Raw genomic sequence first — 20,260 nt, forward strand, 5'->3', positions numbered from 1 at the left:
AAACCAGACAGTCAAAAGTCTCACTAGTACTACTTTACTGGAGCCTTTCTTCCACTTTACTACATTTATCTGACAGCTTTAGTTACTTTACAAATTCAGATTTTTTGCAGACAAAACATATGAAAAGAAAAATAAAATCAGATATTTTGTTATAAATTAGACTCTAGGCAATTAATCAATTAGTCCTTTTATCAATTAGTCCATTAATCAATTAGTCGATTGACAGAAAATTTATGTGAAACTATTGTGATGGTTGAATTAATTTTTCATGTAAAAACATTTAATGGTTCCAGGGGCAAGTTGCAATGCATTATGGGTGAATTAAAAGCTTCAAAGAGGACAAAAGATGGCAGATGCAACGGCGACGTATGAGAGAAAATAACAGAAAAGGTAAACAGCATGAATCCAACAATCGTTAGAACTGTTAAAGATATTCAGAAACAATTCAAGAATATGGTACAAGAATCTAAAAGAGTAATGGATAAACAGTTGAACTAGTTAGCTAAAAGTTAGCTTAAGTAATTGATAAACAGTTGAATTAGTTAGCTAACTGACCTAACAGATTGTTGCCATAGCAACAAAACTGTATAACTTTCTTACCTAAGTCTCTTACTATTTATACAATAGACAAGCTTAATTGGACTAGTCTTAGACTATGTTTATACAACCGGCCCCAGGTTTAATAATGTTAATGTATTAGTAATAATCTTGAGGATTTGGATTGTTGACTAAACAAACATTGTGATGGTGTCAGCTTTTTTTCTGAAATTATACAAAAGCAACAATTGACTCAATTACAGGAGAAAATAATCAGGAAGGAAAATAATTAGTTGCAAAAAAAATTTGTTATTAATAAATATTATAGATTATAAATTGAATGGCTTGAACCTGAAGGTGAACATGTTTTGATCTGTTTGAATGACTGCAGACTGAGAGAGAAGGTTAGCATAGCTCCCTGCTAGCTAACAGCTGTGGTGTTATCTCTCTCCTGTGAACACTCACTTGTTCAGGAATCCTCTGACCGTCCGTCTGACTCCTTCTCTGTCCACCTGGACCGTCACATCACTCTTCAGCAGGGGTCTTTTCATCTTTTCACTCTTCATCCTGGATTTCTGTCTCACTCACTCCGATGTTTTCATGTTTCTCCTGGAGACCAAACAAATCTGACCTCACTCTGAAGGCTCCAACTGACCAACTGACCAACTGATCAACTGACCAACTGATCAACTAACCAACTGTCCAACTGACCAACTGATCAACTAACCAACTGATCAACTAACCAACTATCCAACTGACCAACTGATCAACTAACCAACTAACCAACTGACTAACTAACCAACTGACCAACTAAACAACTGATCAACTAACCAACTAACCAACTGACCAACTGACCAACTAACCAATTGACCAACTGATCAACTGACCAACTAACCAACTAACCAACTAACCAACTGACCAACTAAACAACTGATCAACTAACCAACTGAGCAACTGACCAACTAACCAATTGACCAACTGATCAACTGACCAACTAACCAACTAACCAACTGACCAACTAAACAACTGACCAACTATCCAACTGATCAACTAACCAACTGACCAACTGACCAACTAACCAACTGATCAACTAACCAACTGACCAACTAACCAACTGATCAACTAACCAACTGACCAACTAACCAACTGACTAACTAACCAACTGACCAACTAACCAACTGATCAACTAACCAATTAACCAACTGACCAACTAACCAACTGATCAACTATCCAATTGATCAACTAACCAACTGACCAACTAACCAACTGACCAACTAACCAACTGACCAACTAACCAACGGTTCAACTAACCAACTGACCAACTGACCAACTGATCAACTAACCAACTGATCAACTAACCAACTGACCAACTGACCAACTGACCAACTAACCAACTGACCAACTGACCAAATGACCAAATGATCAACTTACCAATTAACCAACTGACCAACTGACCAACTGACCAACTAACCAACTGACCAACTCACCAACTAACCAACTAACCAACTGACCAACTAAACAACTGACCAACTATCCAACTGATCAACTAACCAACTGACCAACTGACCAACTAACCAATTGACCAACTGATCAACTGACCAACTAACCAACTAACCAACTGACCAACTAAACAACTGACCAACTATCCAACTGATCAACTAACCAACTGACCAACTAACCAACTAACCAACTGACCAACTAACCAACTGACCAACTAACCAACTGACCAACTAACCAACTAACCAACTGACCAACTGATCAACTAACCAACTGACCAACTAACCAACTAACCAACTGACTAACTAACCAACTGACCAACTAACCAACTGACCAACTGATCAACTAACCAACTGACCAACTAACCAATTAACCAACTGACCAACTAACCAACTGACCAACTATCCAACTGATCAACTAACCAACTGACCAACTAACCAACTAACCAACTGACCAACTAACCAACGGTTCAACTAACCAACTGACCAACTAACTAACTGATCAACTAATCAACTGACCAACTGATCAACTGACCAACTGACCAACTGATCAACTAACCAACTAACCAACTGACCAACTAACCAACTGATCAACTAACCAACTGACCAACTAACCAACTAACCAACTGACTAACTAACCAACTGACCAACTAACCAACTGATCAACTAACCAACTGACCAACTAAACAACTGATCAACTAACCAACTGACCAACTGACCAACTGACCAACTAACCAATTAACCAACTGACCAACTAAACAACTGACCAACTATCCAACTGATCAACTAACCAACTGACCAACTAACCAATTGACCAACTGATCAACTGACCAACTAACCAACTAACCAACTGACCAACTAAACAACTGACCAACTAACCAACTGATCAACTAACCAACTAACCAACTAACCAACTAACCAACTGACCAACTAACCAACTGATCAACTAACCAACTGACCAACTAACCAACTAACCAACTGACTAACTAACCAACTGACCAACTAACCAACTGACCAACTAACCAACTAACCAACTGACCAACTAACCAACTGACCAACTAACCAACTGACCAACTAACCAACTAACCAACTGATCAACTAACCAACTGACCAACTAACCAATTAACCAACTGACCAACTAACCAACTGACCAACTAACCAACTGACCAACTAACCAACTGACCAACTGATCAACTAACCAACTGATCAACTAACCAACTGACCAACTAACCAACTGACCAACTAACCAACGGTTCAACTAACCAACTGACCAACTGACCAACTAACTAACTGATCAACTAATCAACTGACCAACTGATCAACTGACCAACTGACCAACTAACCAACTGATCAACTAACCAACTGACCAACTAACCAACTGACCAACTGATCAACTAACCAACTGATCAACTAACCAACTGACCAACTGATCAACTAACCAACTGACCAACTGACCAACTGACCAAATGACCAAATGATCAACTTACCAATTAACCAATTGACCAACTGACCAACTAACCAACTAACCAACTGACCAACTATCCAACTGATCAACTAACCAACTGACCAACTAACCAACTGACCAACTAACCAACTGACCAACTGATCAACTAACCAACTGATCAACTAACCAACTGACCAACTAACCAACTGACCAACTAACCAACTGACCAACTAACCAACGGTTCAACTAACCAACTGACCAACTGACCAACTAACTAACTGATCAACTAATCAACTGACCAACTGATCAACTGACCAACTGACCAACTAACCAACTGATCAACTAACCAACTGACCAACTAACCAACTGACCAACTGATCAACTAACCAACTGATCAACTAACCAACTGACCAACTGATCAACTAACCAACTGACCAACTGACCAACTGACCAAATGACCAAATGATCAACTTACCAATTAACCAATTGACCAACTGACCAACTAACCAACTAACCAACTGACCAACTATCCAACTGATCAACTAACCAACTGACCAACTAACCAACTAACCAACTAACCAACTGACCAACTAACCAACTGACCAACTAACCAACGGTTCAACTAACCAACTGACCAACTAATCAACTGATCATCTAACCAACTGACCAATTAACCAACTGACCAACTGACCAACTAACCAACTAACCAACTAACCAACTGACCAACTATCCAACTGATCAACTAACCAACTGACCAACTAACCAACTAACCAACTGACCAACTAACCAACTGACCAACGGTTCAACTAACCAACTGACCAACTAATCAACTGATCATCTAACCAACTGACCAACTAACCAACTGACCAACTGATCATCTAACCAACCAGTCTGGCCTCTGATCTGTGTCCGGCAGCTTGTTTGAAGCAGACTTTGGATGGATGATGGCTCTATCTGACCGGCCTAGACCTTCAGCTCCTCACAGCAGTAAGTTAAACCAGCTTCTGTTCTAATGTTGTTTGGAAAGCTAACTTTTAGCTAACACTAGCAGCTTTGTTACATGTTTTGTTTGCTCGTTCCTCCAGCCGTGGAGAGGATCAGTTTGACTGTAATGCCTCCTGCCGTCCATCGGTTCATCTTCGGCCAACCAGAAGAGTTTCCGTTGGCTCACCTGGTCCTCAGGGCGCTGTTTGGAGCGGTGAGCGGTACAGGTAAGCAGAAAAGGTGGATACATCAGAAACTTAATATTAATTAAAGTATCGAACTTTTATTTATTTATTTAGTTTGTATATATATATTATTATTATAAAATGAATTGTGGAATAACAACAACGAAATAATATATAATTCTAATAAAGTATACTATTATATAATACATGATTTTTTAATTAGAATTAGAATTATTTTTGTTTTTTATTTCGTTTTTATTATTCTTAAATTTTTTATGTTTTATTGTATCTTGAAATTATTTTTTAGTAATTATTCTAATATTTAAAAAAATACTTTATTGTTAGTATTTTATATTTATCTTTTGTATAACTTTTATTAATTTAGTTTTTATTATTCTACAATTCATTTTAAGAATTATACATATATATACACATATATATGATAAAATAATTCTAATAATGTATATCATCATATAATATAACATTTAATTTTTAAAAATGTTTTTTTTTTTTTATTTTGTTTAAATTATTTTTGAATGTTTTACTTTTAATTATATTATTTTATTATCACAGCACCTGTTATTATTATTTTTTAAGTGTTTATATTTTTTTATAAATGTTTTATACATTTGTATTACTCCATCTACCCCTTTTATAGATATTAGAATAAAATTTGACAAATAAAAATATTCTTGTTTTAATTCGTTCTTTTAATTTTTATTCCAAATCAATTGATCCATTTTTTATTAATTAAAATGATAAAATCTACATATCTATTTATTCTGTCCACTCCAGCAGAAATTATGAATTATTGCGTCGTCTTTCATGATGATTGATCAGATCAGGTTGGTGATTGAAATGATGAAATACTGTAAGTGAACTGTTATGACCTCTTCATGTACTTCCTGTCCTCCTCCGTCTGTCAGTTCTGTTCCTGGGATTCTCTCACAGCCTCCAGCTGACCTTTGACCTGAAAAGGTTAGCAGCAGCTCTCTTTATCGGTGAGGGGGCGAAACACATCCATTTGTATCTGAAATAATAATTAAACATCTGTCTGAAATAAACGTGTTGGCTCACATCTGTTCCAGCTGTTTGTACGGTGGGCGGAGCTTTATCCTCCTCCTCCAGGTGCTCGGTCCTCCTGATGTTACCCAGCGTGCTCGGCTCCCGCGGTCGGGCGTACCTGATGCTGTTCATCCTGTCGGTACTCTACACAGGTGAACGCACACACACACACACACACACACACACACACACACACACACACACACACACACACACACACACACATACACAAACACACGCACACACACACACGCACACACACACACACACACACAAACACACGCACACACAGATATTATACCTGGGACAATGTGGAGCCCCAAAGTGTTAATATTAAATAAATAACTTTGAAATTAGAACTCATTATTATGAAATGTTATTTCATCATTCTTATTTTCAATTTCTTGTTGTTTTATAGGACTTTATTTCATAATAGAATTTTTTATTTCAAAATGCCCTTTTTCAAAAGTCAGTTTTTATTCTATATTGACATTTTTCCCGGAAAATAAAAGGTGTAATTTCCAAAAGAGCTATTTAAATTTGCAGTAACTAATAACTAGTATCTTTAATTTACTTGAACAAACTAACTAAAATGGATCAGAAAATTTCTCTGAGTATCCAATGAAGATTATCCAAAGGCAGAGTGCAATTTCTTTCATTCTGCATCAACTTTTAATGCACAGTGTAATATCATGGGGTATCATGAATACCATATTATTCAAGGATTTATTATTGTCATTATACAATACAGGATTGTCCAATGAAATGTAGCTGTAGCTCCCTCCATTCTGCACTATAGATATATATTCAAAATATTTAAATTAGAATAGACTATAAACAATAAAATAGAACAAGCTACATCAAAATAGCACTAAAGGAAGAAATAAAAAATAAACTAAATTATATTTACAAGGAATATATACAATTGAGTGTAATATCAGTGTAATATAAGTGTTTTAAATTATAGTGTAATTAGAAAACTTTGGTCACAGTGATGAGGGTAGTGGTATGGGTATGTGCAAAACCAATATAAGAGCAGAAAGTATTAGGATTGAGAAAAAAATTGATTCACCTATGTATCACGATTTTTTGTTTTTCTTCCGATTTTGAATCAATTTTTTTAGAAATATTTACTCTGAACTGAGCCTTTCAGACAGAGTATTTGTCTTTGTCTTTAACCATTTTTGACATTGTATATTTACATTAGGGCTGTCAATCGATTAAAATATTCAATCGCAAATTAATCGCAAATGTGAGTTTAGAAGAGTAAGAATTTCCCCCCTACATTTGCCGCTGACAGGCTCAGATTGTTATATATTTATTTATTAATTTATTTGACAGAGACAATACATGTAGGCATTGTTACACTTAATTAAAGTGCAACCGATGCAATGTATATAGGACTTCTAGCCGTAGCTAGTTTGCAGACCTCATCTCTGGTTAGGCTTTTAATAAAAAATAAAAAATACATAATACAACATCATACATAAAATCACATATTACAACATCGTACATTACAATCAATTTACATATGTCACATGTAATATTATAGCCTAAGTGTCTGACAGCACTATGGAAAGGACCCTTCAGAGAAATACAACATTTTTACCTTTCACTTGATCCGGTCTGTTTCTTCAGTATAATGATCGAATCGGGAGATAGGTGAATCGTTCCAGCCCTAGAAAGTACCATGTCATTTATTTTACATGATCTACTATAATTTTGTCTCTATATAATGTATTGTGATATGTACTTCATGTAGTGTTGTATCATATTATAGATAAAACACAAATGTGTATTATGTTACAGTATATCATGTCTTGCTGTGTTGTATTTGATTGTATTGACCGGTGCTGTAATGTCATTGTATTGTGTTTATAACATTATAATGTGTCTCATGATGATGTTTCAGGTCCAGTTTCTAACATCCAGCATAACGTGGAGACGGCTGCTCTGTCTCTGAGCTGTAATCTGGATCTGCAGGTTCATCACAGCAAGTTAGTGTGGAGAAACGCCATGAGACCGTTTCTAGTGGTCGCACAGGAGCTGATGGTGAGAAGGCTGTAGAGAGCTAACAACAATAAAGCTAAAACCAAAGCACATATCAGCTGCATTAAAAAGAGACCAATAAGATCAGATAGTATGATACGAGTCAGAGGTCACTGATCCGTCTTCTGTTTCTTCTTCAGGACGATGACGAAGAGTTTCAGGACGAGGCTCAGAGCGTCAACAGAAACTTTCAGAACATCAGAGACCAAGTCGTCCATCAGTACGGATATGACCGGTTCAACCCCAAACCAAACCCCGGCAACAGCACACAGGAGCAGTTCGCCTCCAAGACCATGATGCAGTGCGACAGTGAGTGAGAGGACAACGTCAAGATTAGAGTTATTAGGGGATGTTCACATGCCGTGTCTAAAAACGCCAGCCAGGCCGCTGTCATCTATTTATCCAAAGTGCTTCGTTCAGAGGTTGCGCTACTGTCGAGCCTGCCGTTACTAAGCAACCAAAACCTGGGCGCTGCGATGACAATGAGCTAGCAAAGCGCACAAAAAACGTGTCATGTGAACGACCCCTTAGACATTAGACACATTTCACATCATGAGGATTTAACAAATGTGTGTGTGTGTGTGTGTGTGTGTGTGTTATCCAGGTGTGGTGAATGAGGGCGTGCAGCGATGTATTGAATGGTTCAACAAGAAGTGGGATGAGTGTATGAAGACGATCGCTGTACCCTTCATCAACAATCTCTTCTGTGTCTCCATGAAGTTCCACTTCCTGTGTGATATCATGAGAGGTGAAAGGTCGCACTGGTCGGGGTCACACCAAAGAGTTTAGAAGCAAAGAGACAAAACATAGTTAGCCGCTAGATGGCACTACGATAGTACTGCTGCCATTTTGGACTGAAAACGCCAATGAGTCTGTGTCCATGGATGTATAAAGAGACGTCTGTACATCAGTAGATAATTTTTTTTACACTTAGATAGCCCTCATGTAAATAAGATAAGATAAGATATTCCTTTATTAGTCCCACAGTGGGGAAATTTGCACACTTCATTATGTCCTAAAAGTTGTAAAATGAACTAACAGATGCCATAATGATCGTGCATCAGACCCACGGGACTGCACCGCCCTGCACGCACATATGACATATCCGGTTCTGCTAGCTTCCTGCTAGCTGTATGCGGCTGTAATAATGGATCTATTGGCTGTAATTCATCACTTTTATTATCTTCTAATACACCCATGGGCTGTATGCTGTAAACCTGTACCGTGGTGGATGTATTAACGTCTCTGTTCCCAAACAACCGGCTATTGGCCAGTAGCTAATAGTGCTAGTAGCATGACACATCAACAGGATTTAATGGAGTTGTAGGCTATTTACTAATAGGATTTTTCGAACTTCCATTTATGTTTATCACTCACTTTATGCTCCTCTGGGAAGCAGCCGGGCTAAAAAGTTTAATAAATAAATAAGATAGTTATAATAGTATTTATATTTATAATGTTTTATTTTTCAACACATGACATTTCGGTAGAGACATTAGATATGACAATAGAATAGAAATAATTTAGTTTTAGTTTTGTACGGCTCTTTGTAGGCAGACGTAGTCTCTTTCAGTCCAAAATGGCGGAAGCGTAGCTCTGCATCTGGGCACTGACGCTATAATGGAACGAACAATTGACAATACGCAGATGATACCCTATTGTATATCTCTGTATGAACTCCAAATTAATTGCATGCTTTTCCTACATAAATTCATGTGTGACTCCGAATTTCAAGATCAAGCTGAGATTATATTTATAAAGTGTCTTCTTCTTCTTCTTCATCTTCTTCTTCTTCTTCTTCTTCTTCTTCTTCTTCCTCTTCCTCTTTTTCTTCTTCTTCTCTGTCAGTGATGACTCCGTGGTGCAGAGAGAAGATCCCTGTGGAGGGAAACTTCGGTCAGCTGTTTGATGAGCTGAATAGTTCTATCGACCTGCTGTCCGGAGAGTTCAGCACCAGGCTCGTCATGCAGGTCACCACGTTTACATTAATATTAACACCACCCTCGGGACAAACTCTACCAGTTAGATTAATCTTTGACTGTATTCGATTCCGCCTACTACATACTACTGATGAACGCAGTATACAGTACATACTGCATACTGCGTTCCTGAGTAGTATGCAGTATGAAACAGTAAAAAGCGATGTATTTTGCAGTATGCTATTCTCGCCACTCTGCTCTGTAGCCAGTCTGTGAACGTCACTGGCCGGCTCTCCACAGAGCTTCGCCCGCAGGCGATTGTGGAGCTTTTCAACTCCAAAAAGGCAGATAAACACAGGTTCCTGTTAATTTATAATGGACATTTATGTTGTGATATTTAAGCAAGGAAATAAAAGCCTCTTGTCTACAGACCGGTCTCTAGAGAGCTCCAGCCAGCTCATAGCGGTCTGTGAGTGTGACCGCCTAGCTGGCGAGGTAGCGACCCCGGCAGGCGCTAAATAGCCATCACGGCAGTTTGTGGAGCTTCTCAACTCCGAAAACGTAGGAGAAAATGTTCGATTCGCCATCATATATTGTAAAACTATCAATATTCTAAACATTTGATTTCTCTCCTCAAAAACTTTCAGAAGTGAATTTAGTGAAATAGCTACAAAAAATGTAAAAAATTAGCCTTTTTGGCTGCTGTTGTTGTAACCGTAGCATATACCGGTCCTTCGCTTTGCTTTGTGGGATACAGTAGGCGAGGTAGACTGGTCCGATGCATACTGGAGATGTTTTCCAAATCAGTACGACATCTGGGTATTTTTGGCATACTGTAGATTTTGCTTTTGTTCACATACTGCATACTACATACTACATTTTGGCCAAATCAGTACGTACTGCTAGTGTAGTAAGAGGTTGTACTACTAGTGTAGTATGAGGTTGTACTACTAGTAAAGTATGAGGTTTAGAATACAGCTCTTGTGTGACCTCTGACCTCCTGCAGGAGCAGCAGCAGCAGGAGGTGTTGGGTGGAGTTCTGCTGGATCAGGATTTCACTCAGGCTGTTCGAGGATCCTTCAAGAGACTGACGACCACCATGGAGCAGCTGTTGTACGTCCTGCAGTTACTGCTCTCCTTCACCTTCATCACCATCTTCACCCAGTAAGAACTCATCATCATCATTCTCTTTCTGCTGAATCACAAACCAACGTATTCTCATACAATACTTCTTACAAAAAGTTATTCCTCCTTTTTTTGTGCGTTTTCCTACGAATGTCCAGCAACGTGTCAATTTATGCTCGTTACACATATACAGTCTTTTCAAAAGAAACTTCCATCTTCACAGGAAACTACTTAGTTAGCTTAAGGAAAAAAACGTGGTTTGGGTTAAAATAACTACGGAAGTGGCGTAACTTAAGTTATGTGACAAATAAATCAACTTTGACCTCTGGTTTCACACGGGACATTAACAGCGGTCTCCTGGTGAATGTCTGGTGTTTTTAGACCCACCCATCCATTCCGACCTACTCCCTACGCAACGTTTGACGCTCTCTATGCTTCCTGGTTCACAATTATGTGGATTACGTACAAATTGATTTTGTGGGATATGTATGAATTACATTGCATTACTTTTCGTAGGTATAGCTACGAATGTTGTATGAGAACAACCCCTTCTCACTCCCAACTCGTCAAATACCGCCGTTTGGTCAGCGCCCCTTTGGCATCAGAAACCGACGCACGGAGGCACCCTTTAGCAGCAGTATGTGAAGAGTTGGGAGTGAGAATGTGTTGATGAGAACAGCCTGCAGAGTCCAACATGTACTTCTCTTCCTCCTCCTCTTCTTCCTCCTCTTCCTCCTCCTCAGGGCATTTGGTTACCTCAGACAGTACAGGAAGGACGTTCGATTTGACAACGTCTACATCAGCACCTACTTCAGGCAGATTGACGCCCGCAGGAGGAGAGCGGTAACAACATCATCATCATCATCATCATCATCATCTACAGGATGCACATTTTGGTTTAATAATCTTGACTTGTCCTCTCGTGTTGTCTGGTGCGTTCAGGGGAAGCGCTTCCTGCTGCCTCTGAAAAAATCAGAGAAGAAGAAGTTCATCAACCCCTGGAATCCAAAGATCCACCCTGAAGAGCTCAAACAAGTGGTGGGTTCATCGCTAATATTAATGAAACCAATACTAGTGTTATTAATGACACCAATACTAACGTCCTTTATGCCTTCCATACACTAGGAGACTTAGAAAAGACTTTTAAAAGACTGCAGTTTGATACCCTCTCACATCTACAGACAATGTGTCTTCAATCTCAGAGTTTTTAGTCACAGACTATAATATTTTACAAAGACTGGGGATCTTACAGGGTCACTATTTACAAGACTACAACTAGGGTCCTTTACACACATCACAGGAGCGTGCCGCAACTCTAGAAAAACTCTCCTGATTTTACTGAGACATTGGAAATATGTCTGCGACGGTGAAATCACTTGAAAAGTCGTGTGGTGGAAGGTCGGCATTACATGGTCTGGCCTTATTTCATAACTGTGACAGTCTGTTATGCACCGGTGGAACGTAACATAAAGTACATTTACTCAAGTATCGGGGTCCTTGTACTTTCCATTTTATGCTACTTTTGTTAAATTTCCTTTTTGTTTGATATTGTACTTTTTACTCCACTACATTTTTAACATCTTTAGTTTACAGATTCAGATTATTAATTCAAAATCTAATAAACTCATAAATGCTGATATATTATTATTGATTAAAGATTCCATATCATGCTCATTTTCAGGTTCATACTTGTATTTTGTTTTTCTACTAGAACATGTTTACATACTTTAATGTTTAAAAAAAACACTTTATTTTCCTCATACTGTCAGCCTGAATATACCTGTATTCAACCTCTGTCTGAAAAACTCTGTTTTAGTGCATTTCAATGGAATTGCAATGGAATTGCGTTACTAGGCAACAGTTTGGGTCCAAGTTTACTTCCTGTCAGCTGATGTTATTTACATACACTGCAACAGGAAACAAACTGGGACACATTTAGAATGTTTACGTTTAAAACCGTGTAATGGTCTAAATATTGTATATTTGTGACATCACAAATGTACAGAAATCCTAACGGCTTGTTTCAAACGCACAATTTCTGAATACGGGCTGTGTGTGTTTCTCCGTGGATTGAGAGTTTTGATAGTTTAACAGTATTTATAAAGCACTTAAACCTGCTTTATAATATAAAAGACATGAAAATCTCACTTTTTACAATATGGGACCTTTAAACTACCAGGAGAATGACTACTTATAACCTGTGTGTGTGTGCGTGTGTGTGTGTGTGTGTGTGTGTGTGTGTGTGTGTGTGTGTGTGTGTGTGTGTGTGAACAGACCTCAGGTGTGTTTCAGGTGCTGTCTCTCTCTCTGCTGTCTGTCATCCTGCTGACTGTTGACTTCTCTCTGTCCCACGTGTTGGGCATCGTCAGCAGACACAGCTTCACCCAGTTCAACATCACCAGTAAACACACACACACACACACACACACACACACACACACACACACACTACGTCTGGATATCTTGGGTCAGTATCTGTGTTGTCAGGGGGTTTCTGGGTAATGGTGTCCTCTGTGCAGGTAGTCACCAGGTGGACATCAGAGTGGGCGGAATCTCCATGATAGCCCGGCTCCTGAGGAAGACGGTTTCGGCCTACAACAGCTCGTCCATCCTCAGCGTCCACACCGACAACCAGAGTAGGTCAAAGGTCACAGACTGACTGAACAGTGGCTCTCTGGTGTTTTAGCAATTTGAGAGTGGAGGTATAGAGAGAGGTAGCCAATCAGAAGCAGGGTATGGCGCCCTGAGAACTTAACTTGCACTGCTGCAATTCTTTTAAAATGTTTATTTATTTATTTAAATGTGTTTATGCATTCTATGTGTTCTATAAATTGAGCTTGAAAGTGGTTTAACTCAAGGTAGTTTTAATCTTTTACAGATTATGTATAACTCTAAAAGTGTGTTAAAGGGACTATTTGTAACTTTCAGAAATGCTTGTTAACAGCGACATCTGTGGCTGTGAAGTCAACGAAAGTCAGCGTCGGGCTCGCGCTTGCTCGCTCTAAATAGACATGAACGAGCATCGCTCAAAACAGTGAGGCGACACAAGACAGCTAAAAGCACAATATCACTCTATATTTCAGCTGCTTGGCAGTAATATTAGCTGACCAGACGAAGGTCTCTCCATGAATCAATGCTGATCCTAGTGTTGACTTTTCCTGCCTCAGCGCAGGCTGAGAGGCAGCGGGGCTCCGCAGAGTAACTTGTCGTCTCCGCCCGCAGCCAGAGAGAGCAGGGGAGACACCGGCACCCGGTCGGTAACGAGACGACAACGTTACTCTGCGGAGCTCCGTCACTTCACAAGACACAGGAAACCTCTGTTGGTCTGGAGGAGCTGCAGCATTTATTTCTGCACAAACGTCAAATGTACATTCACTAGATATTCTCAGAGCTAAACTAACTATTCTGCAGTGTGGAGTGAGCGCGCGTTCGCGTCTAGAGGTGGAGCGAGTACGCGAGAACGCGCGCTCTGTCTGAGTGAAGGCGAGCAGGCAGAGGAGACGAGACAGCGGCCACACGCAAGCGCATATATGCGAGCGCGCATGTGTGCCGACCCGCTACATTTATACGCTTAGAAAGTTACAAACAGTCCCTTTAAGATAAACGTTGACGTCAGTGGGTGGCCATTAGAATAGAGATGACTAACCGATTGGTAGAGAGGGCACTCGAGGTGATATACTTTGAGTTTTCACCTTCAAAATGCAAATGTTCACCACTGATATAGGAAAGAAAAGAACAGAGTATAAGAGAAACCTTTCAACATTGTTGATTATTTTCTCAGATTAATCGATTAGTTGTTTGGTCTATAAAATGGTGAAAAATGTTGATCAGTGTTTCCCAAAGCAAAAGATGACTCAAATGTCTCAAAGATATTCGGTTTACTGTCACAGAGGAGGAAAGAAACCAGAAAATAATAACATTTAAGAAGCTGCAATCAGAGAATTTAAACTTTTTTTTCTTTAAAATTACTCAAACCGATTAATGGATTATCAAAATAGTTGGTGATTAATTTAATTGTTGATCAATGCATGTATGTATTTTACATCTTATTTTTATATAGCTTTATCTTTTTTCATAAAGTGTGTTTTATTCTATAAAATATCATTTACATTAATAATATTTTATAAATTATATTCTTGTATGAAAGGTGCTATACAAATATTCATATTATTATTATTATTATGTGGGTTTTATTTTATAATATTTAATTTACACTAATAACATTTTATATATTATATTATTGTATGAAAGGTGCTATATAAATATTATTATTATTATTATCATTATTATTCAGTTGGTTTTAGTTTACATCTATCTTTATATAGTTTTTTATTTTTTATCTTTTTTATAAAGTGTGTTTTTTATTTTATAATTATATAATTTATATGAATAATTATTTATACATTATATTCATGTATGAAAGGTGCTATATTAATATTATTATTATTATTACTATTGCTATTTTTATTATTATTATCATTATTATTATTGATCAAACATGTGAACCTCTACAGGTTTTAGTGTAAGTAAACAGCCTGGGAGGTCGATGTCTTCTTTAAGGCTCAGACAGGAAACATCTCAGGACTGAACTGGCTGAATAAAATACCATAATAATATTTTATTATTAAACTGAACCAACAGAGGGCGACACAGTCTAACGTCTGTCTATCAGTCCACTTCACTCATAGATGTAAAACTGTTTAATATCTGTTTAATATGAATGTGAATAATATGAATGAATGAATCTCTCTCCCCCCCCCAGTGTGTGTGTCCCCCCCCTCCTCCCTCTCTGCTGGTGTGTATATCAGCTGTCTGTGTTGCGTCCTGTTAGTGGCACTCTTCAGCTGCCTCCAGGTTTACACCAACCGCCTCCGCCGGGTCATCGCCGCCTTCTACAACCCACAGGTACTCTCACACACGCACACACACACACACACACACACACACACACACACACACACACACACACACACACACACACACACACACACACATAGTCATGACATCATAGCAGCTCCTCGGAGACCCTTCATGGTCTTTAATTAAAGGAGCATTTCACCCAAAATACACAAAACTGAAAATTTTGTTTCCAGCTGCAGTGAAACTCTTTATTTGTGTTTGTTTTAAGTATTTTTTTTATATATTATTTTTAAGTATAGGTACACACCAAGCAGAGTGATAACTACAAAATGATTTAGATAGAAACTAGAGAGTTATGTTATAGTCATGTCATTTATTGTCATGTGCAGAACAGTCAGAGGGTAGCAGTTGTTGATCTCCTATGGAAACGAAAATGCAAAAGCAGATGAATACATAAAAAAAAAAAAAAATAATGTAAAAAAAATAATAAAAATAAATACATAAATAAATAAAAGGGAAAATTAAACAGAAGAGTAAATAAATAAGGCAATTACATACAAATATAAATAAATAAAGAAGCATATTAAAACAGAAATATCAATTTATGTCAAATTTTATCAATTAATTAATGGCTACATTTATTTTTAATATTATTTTTGCTACATTTAATGACATATTTATATATTTGTCAAGTCATTTATTTATTTATTTTTTATTTTGGAAGGTTCTGTCCTCCATAACGGAGTCTCTGTGTTGTTGTACACTATATATAACAAATTGAAAATGTCCGTTGTGCAAAATGTGAGTGGTTAATGTCTTTATTCGTGGTGCGAAAGCTCAGAAAAATTTACCTTGTTCTGAAAAAAAATTCCGTCTCTTTTTCGCCGCATAATATTCAGGTTCTATGTTAAAATATTCATGAAAAAGCAACAGTTCAAAAAAGTATAATTATGAACGAATAAATTGCACGGAAACAGCCTTTAGTCCTTAAAGAACCCTTGATAAATCCTTTTTTCAGAAGCAAATGGTTCTGGATAGAACCTAAGCCCTTCAGTAAGAACCCTTTTGGAACCCTCATTTCTAAGAGTATGTAGTACACAATGGAAACATGAAATGTGTCCTGATGAAGAAGCAAACAATCTAATTAACACATACAAACACACACACTCTCTCTCTCTCTCTCTCTCTCTCTCTCTCTGTGTTTAAACCCGGTGAGCTGCAGTAAATCTGATCTGAGAGCAGATTAATGTTAAGAGCATTAGAACCGCTGACAGGCTGAGCTGTGGTAGAGAGGAATTCAGAGAGAGAGAGAGAGGTATTTATATTAAAATATTTACATTTAAACTCTTTACAGCCTCATTAACAGCTGATCTGAAAACAAACAGCAGTGATTAAACCTGCAGATCTGTGGGAGGACATAAACTTTACGGTCATTTAAGGCCACAAACATGAGGCTAAGAAGAAAAACAGCTCCATAAACACATGCCGGTCAAAGGTGGAAACATTTTACAAGGTCAATATGAAGACTTCAGAATTATCTGATTGTTATGAACAGCAACAAATAGCATTTAATACATTGAACCACAACAAAGACCACAATGGAAACAAGTCCTGTGACTGTTTTGTGTTGATGTTCTTTTTAACTATGCATGTAGTCATGTAAATATTAAATAAACAAAACAAAAAGACAGATAAAATATAACCTCCTCTGTCTGTCTGTCTGTCTGTCTGTCTGTCTGTCTGTCTGTCTCTCTGTCTGTCTCTCTGTCTGTCTCGCTGTCTGTCTGTCAGCGGGAGAAGACGCGTATCTTGTTTTTCTACAACCTTCAGCTCGAGACACGAATTTTCTCCACTGACAGGAAACGCATCGTCAGCCGGGGACGGAAGAGCAGGACGGTGAGTAATGCCCAGTGGGCAGCCTCTGGTTCTGAAAAGTGAAGCCAATGCTTAAACCTGCATTCTTTCTAATAGCCAGCAGGGGGTGACTCCTCTGGTTGTATAGAAGTCTATGAGAAAATGAGCCTACTTCTCACTTGATTTATTACCTCAGTAAACATTGTAAACATGAGTTTATGGTCTCAATCGCTAGTTTCAAGTTTTCTTCAATACAGCATGATGTTCATTTAGTAAATTATGGTCCCATTTAGAGTCAAATAGACCGTAAAGCAGGGGATGCTTTAGGGCGTGGCTACCTTGTGATTGACAGGTCGCTACCACAACGTTGTCTGGTCTGGGAGTTGTCTGTGTTTTCGTCTTACAACTTTAACCCTTTCACAGTGTGTTTTCAATTTATCAAAATTAATTATAACATTTTGGTCGCCTAGAAATGTCTTATTCAGCATCCGGTTGTACTTAGCTCCACCCTCTTCTGTAACTTCTGGTTGCAAAAAAACAAGATAATGATGGCCAAAAACCAAGATGGCGACGGCCAAAATACAAGAGGGCGACGTCCAAAAACAAGATGGCGACGGCCAAAAGACAAGATGGTGACGGCTAAAAACCAACATGGCGATGGCCAAAAAAAAACATGGTGACAGCCAAAAAAAACAAGATGGCGACGGACAAAAACCAAGATGGCGACGACCAAAAACCAAGATGGCGACGACCAAAAACCAAGATGACGATGACCAAGATGACGACAGCCAGAAAACAAGATGGCGACGGCCAAAAACCAAGATGGTGACAGTCAAAAACCAAGATGACGATGACCAAGATGACGACAGCCAGAAAACAAGATGGCGACGGCCAAAAACCAAGATGGTGACAGTCAAAAACCAAGATGGCGACGGTCAAAAACCGAGATGGCGACGGCCAAAAACCAAGATGGCGACGGCCAAAAACCAAGATGGCAACAGCCAAAAAACATGATGGTGACCGCCAAAAACCAAGATAGCGACAGCCAAAATGCTGAACTCAAGGCTTCAAGACTGGAGTCCACATACCAATGGTTGACCGCACGGTGACACGGTGATGTCACAGAAGAATATAATTAAAACAGCAGTTATTGATCACTGATTGGTCTGATAACAGGTTTTGAAATCTGGATGTTAATAATTAATATTAAATGTTTAATGATCTATTTATCTAATTGTGTTGAATCGTCTCCTGCAGGTGTTTCAGTGTCTGACCAAGTGTCACCGTCACCAAAAGGAAGTGTCGGACTCAGAGACGCACTACGACCCCGCTTAGACCAGGACAGGAAATTCCACTTGCAGCTCACAGAATTAAAAGAAGAAGGCGTTGAGATGAACCTGCACCTTTAAAATAAGTATAAAGAAGTAGAAACCTGCATTGTTTACATGTCTACTTGCTGGCGGTCTTCTTCTCTTGTGTCGGGGGGACGACCAAAAACCAACATGGTGACCTCCCAAAAACAGTTTAAGTTCAGTTGATCATTGCAACATGTTGAGGTTTGATTTGAACTTTTATATTAAAGCAGAAATGTTACAGTTAAAAGTAAAACACAGCACAGAAAGTTGAAACGACTCAGCTAATCACTCAACTTTGTGTACGTCTGAAAACTGAACTAAACGTGCAGCATGTTGTGAGTGATCATGTGATCAGATTAGATATGTACAGATGAGTTATGTAACCAGTTGATCCTCAGTAGCACGTGCAGTGCTCGCTTCATTCACAGTTTTAACCTGATGCTGGATCAGTTTACATCAGCAGTGTTGCATCAGGGTTTCTGAACCCTCTGTGACCTCCCTGACCTGTAATCCTCCTGACCTCATCGTTTAGCCGCCAACCTGCAGACCTCAGGCTTCACTCAAACTCATTTATATTTACTAACGAAGGATTCTCAGGACGGTGACGTCTGTCACACAAAACATGTTCATCTTGTGGGCATCAGGACGTTTAATAACAATATAAATAGATGTTGAGGTATCAGTGTGTGTGTTGGATGGAATGATTGACGGCTCCATCCTCTGACTCCGCCCCCGGCAGGTCAATTAAAACTATATATAAAAATAAATGTGTGAAAAGAAACCGTGAATCTGAACTGTAATCAAAAAATGTATATTTCTAAGAAGTAAAAGTCAGCTGTTTGTTCCATTGCAACATCAGCGCGCAGCAGCAGAGTGACGTTTCTGCCATTTTGGACTGAAAGTGACTACCGGATGCCAGTAAAACGTCCGCCTACAAAGAGCCGTACAAAAGTGAACCTAAATTATTTCTATTCTATTGTCATATTCTACTGAAATGGCCTGTGTTGAACAATAAAATATCATAAATATAATACAAGTTTTTGGTCCAAAATGGCGGCAGCAGCTGTTAAAAAAAACACTGGAGTTTTGTCTCATTGCTTTTGGTGTAATCACTGCAGACAGGAAGGAGTTAATTCTACTGAGGAAATACCCTGTGTGTGTGTGTGTGTGTGTGTGTGTGTGTGAGAAGCCACTCAGATGTGTAAAAACTGCATCCAGTTACTATATTTTCAAGATAAAATCCATTTTATGAGCTGAATTTCACGATGCAGCCAAATATATCAAAAACACTGACTGCAGAGAGTCAAGTCAACTGTCAGTCAATTAAAATAATTAATCATGATTAATCGCACATTTTTTATCTGTTCAAAATGTTCCTTAAAGGGAG

At 38.5% G+C, this 20,260-nt stretch overlaps 2 protein-coding genes across 6 annotated transcripts in view; one reads left to right on the top strand and one right to left on the bottom strand.

The window, feature by feature from the left end:
- The window catches only part of dcst2 (DC-STAMP domain containing 2), a 14,862-nt gene extending 13,583 nt beyond the window's left edge, over window positions 1–1,279 (bottom strand). The window contains exon 1 of the mRNA XM_074654379.1: window positions 1,003–1,279. Coding sequence (XP_074510480.1) covers window positions 1,003–1,103 — 101 coding nt within the window. The 5' untranslated portion in view covers window positions 1,104–1,279. The remainder of the gene's footprint in view (window positions 1–1,002) is intronic.
- Window positions 302–18,953, top strand: dcst1 (DC-STAMP domain containing 1). 5 transcript variants are annotated; one of them, XR_012596334.1, is made up of 18 exons: window positions 302–390; window positions 4,394–4,464; window positions 4,563–4,688; window positions 5,573–5,647; window positions 5,735–5,863; window positions 7,624–7,763; window positions 7,901–8,069; window positions 8,365–8,508; window positions 9,609–9,730; window positions 10,686–10,843; window positions 11,548–11,647; window positions 11,747–11,842; window positions 13,079–13,205; window positions 13,324–13,440; window positions 15,567–15,709; window positions 16,887–16,979; window positions 17,456–17,560; window positions 18,776–18,792. XR_012596334.1 is itself a non-coding variant. In XM_074654382.1 (18 exons), the coding sequence occupies exons 3-18, from the start codon at window positions 4,419–4,421 to the stop codon at window positions 18,851–18,853; spliced, it is 1,875 nt and encodes a 624-aa protein (XP_074510483.1). In that variant the 5' UTR covers window positions 331–390; window positions 1,011–1,078; window positions 4,394–4,418; the 3' UTR covers window positions 18,854–18,953. The 5 variants fall into 5 exon arrangements, 4 of the variants coding, with proteins under 4 accessions (XP_074510482.1, XP_074510483.1, XP_074510484.1 ...); XM_074654382.1 differs by lacking the exon at window positions 16,887–16,979 and adding an exon at window positions 1,011–1,078 and having other exon boundaries at window positions 331–390; window positions 18,776–18,953; XM_074654381.1 differs by lacking the exon at window positions 16,887–16,979 and having other exon boundaries at window positions 303–390; window positions 18,776–18,953.
- Window positions 18,954–20,260: the final 1,307 nt, after the last annotated feature.

Source organism: Sebastes fasciatus, chromosome 12 (genome assembly GCF_043250625.1).
Source record: "Sebastes fasciatus isolate fSebFas1 chromosome 12, fSebFas1.pri, whole genome shotgun sequence".
Lineage (NCBI taxonomy): Eukaryota > Metazoa > Chordata > Actinopteri > Perciformes > Sebastidae > Sebastes > Sebastes fasciatus.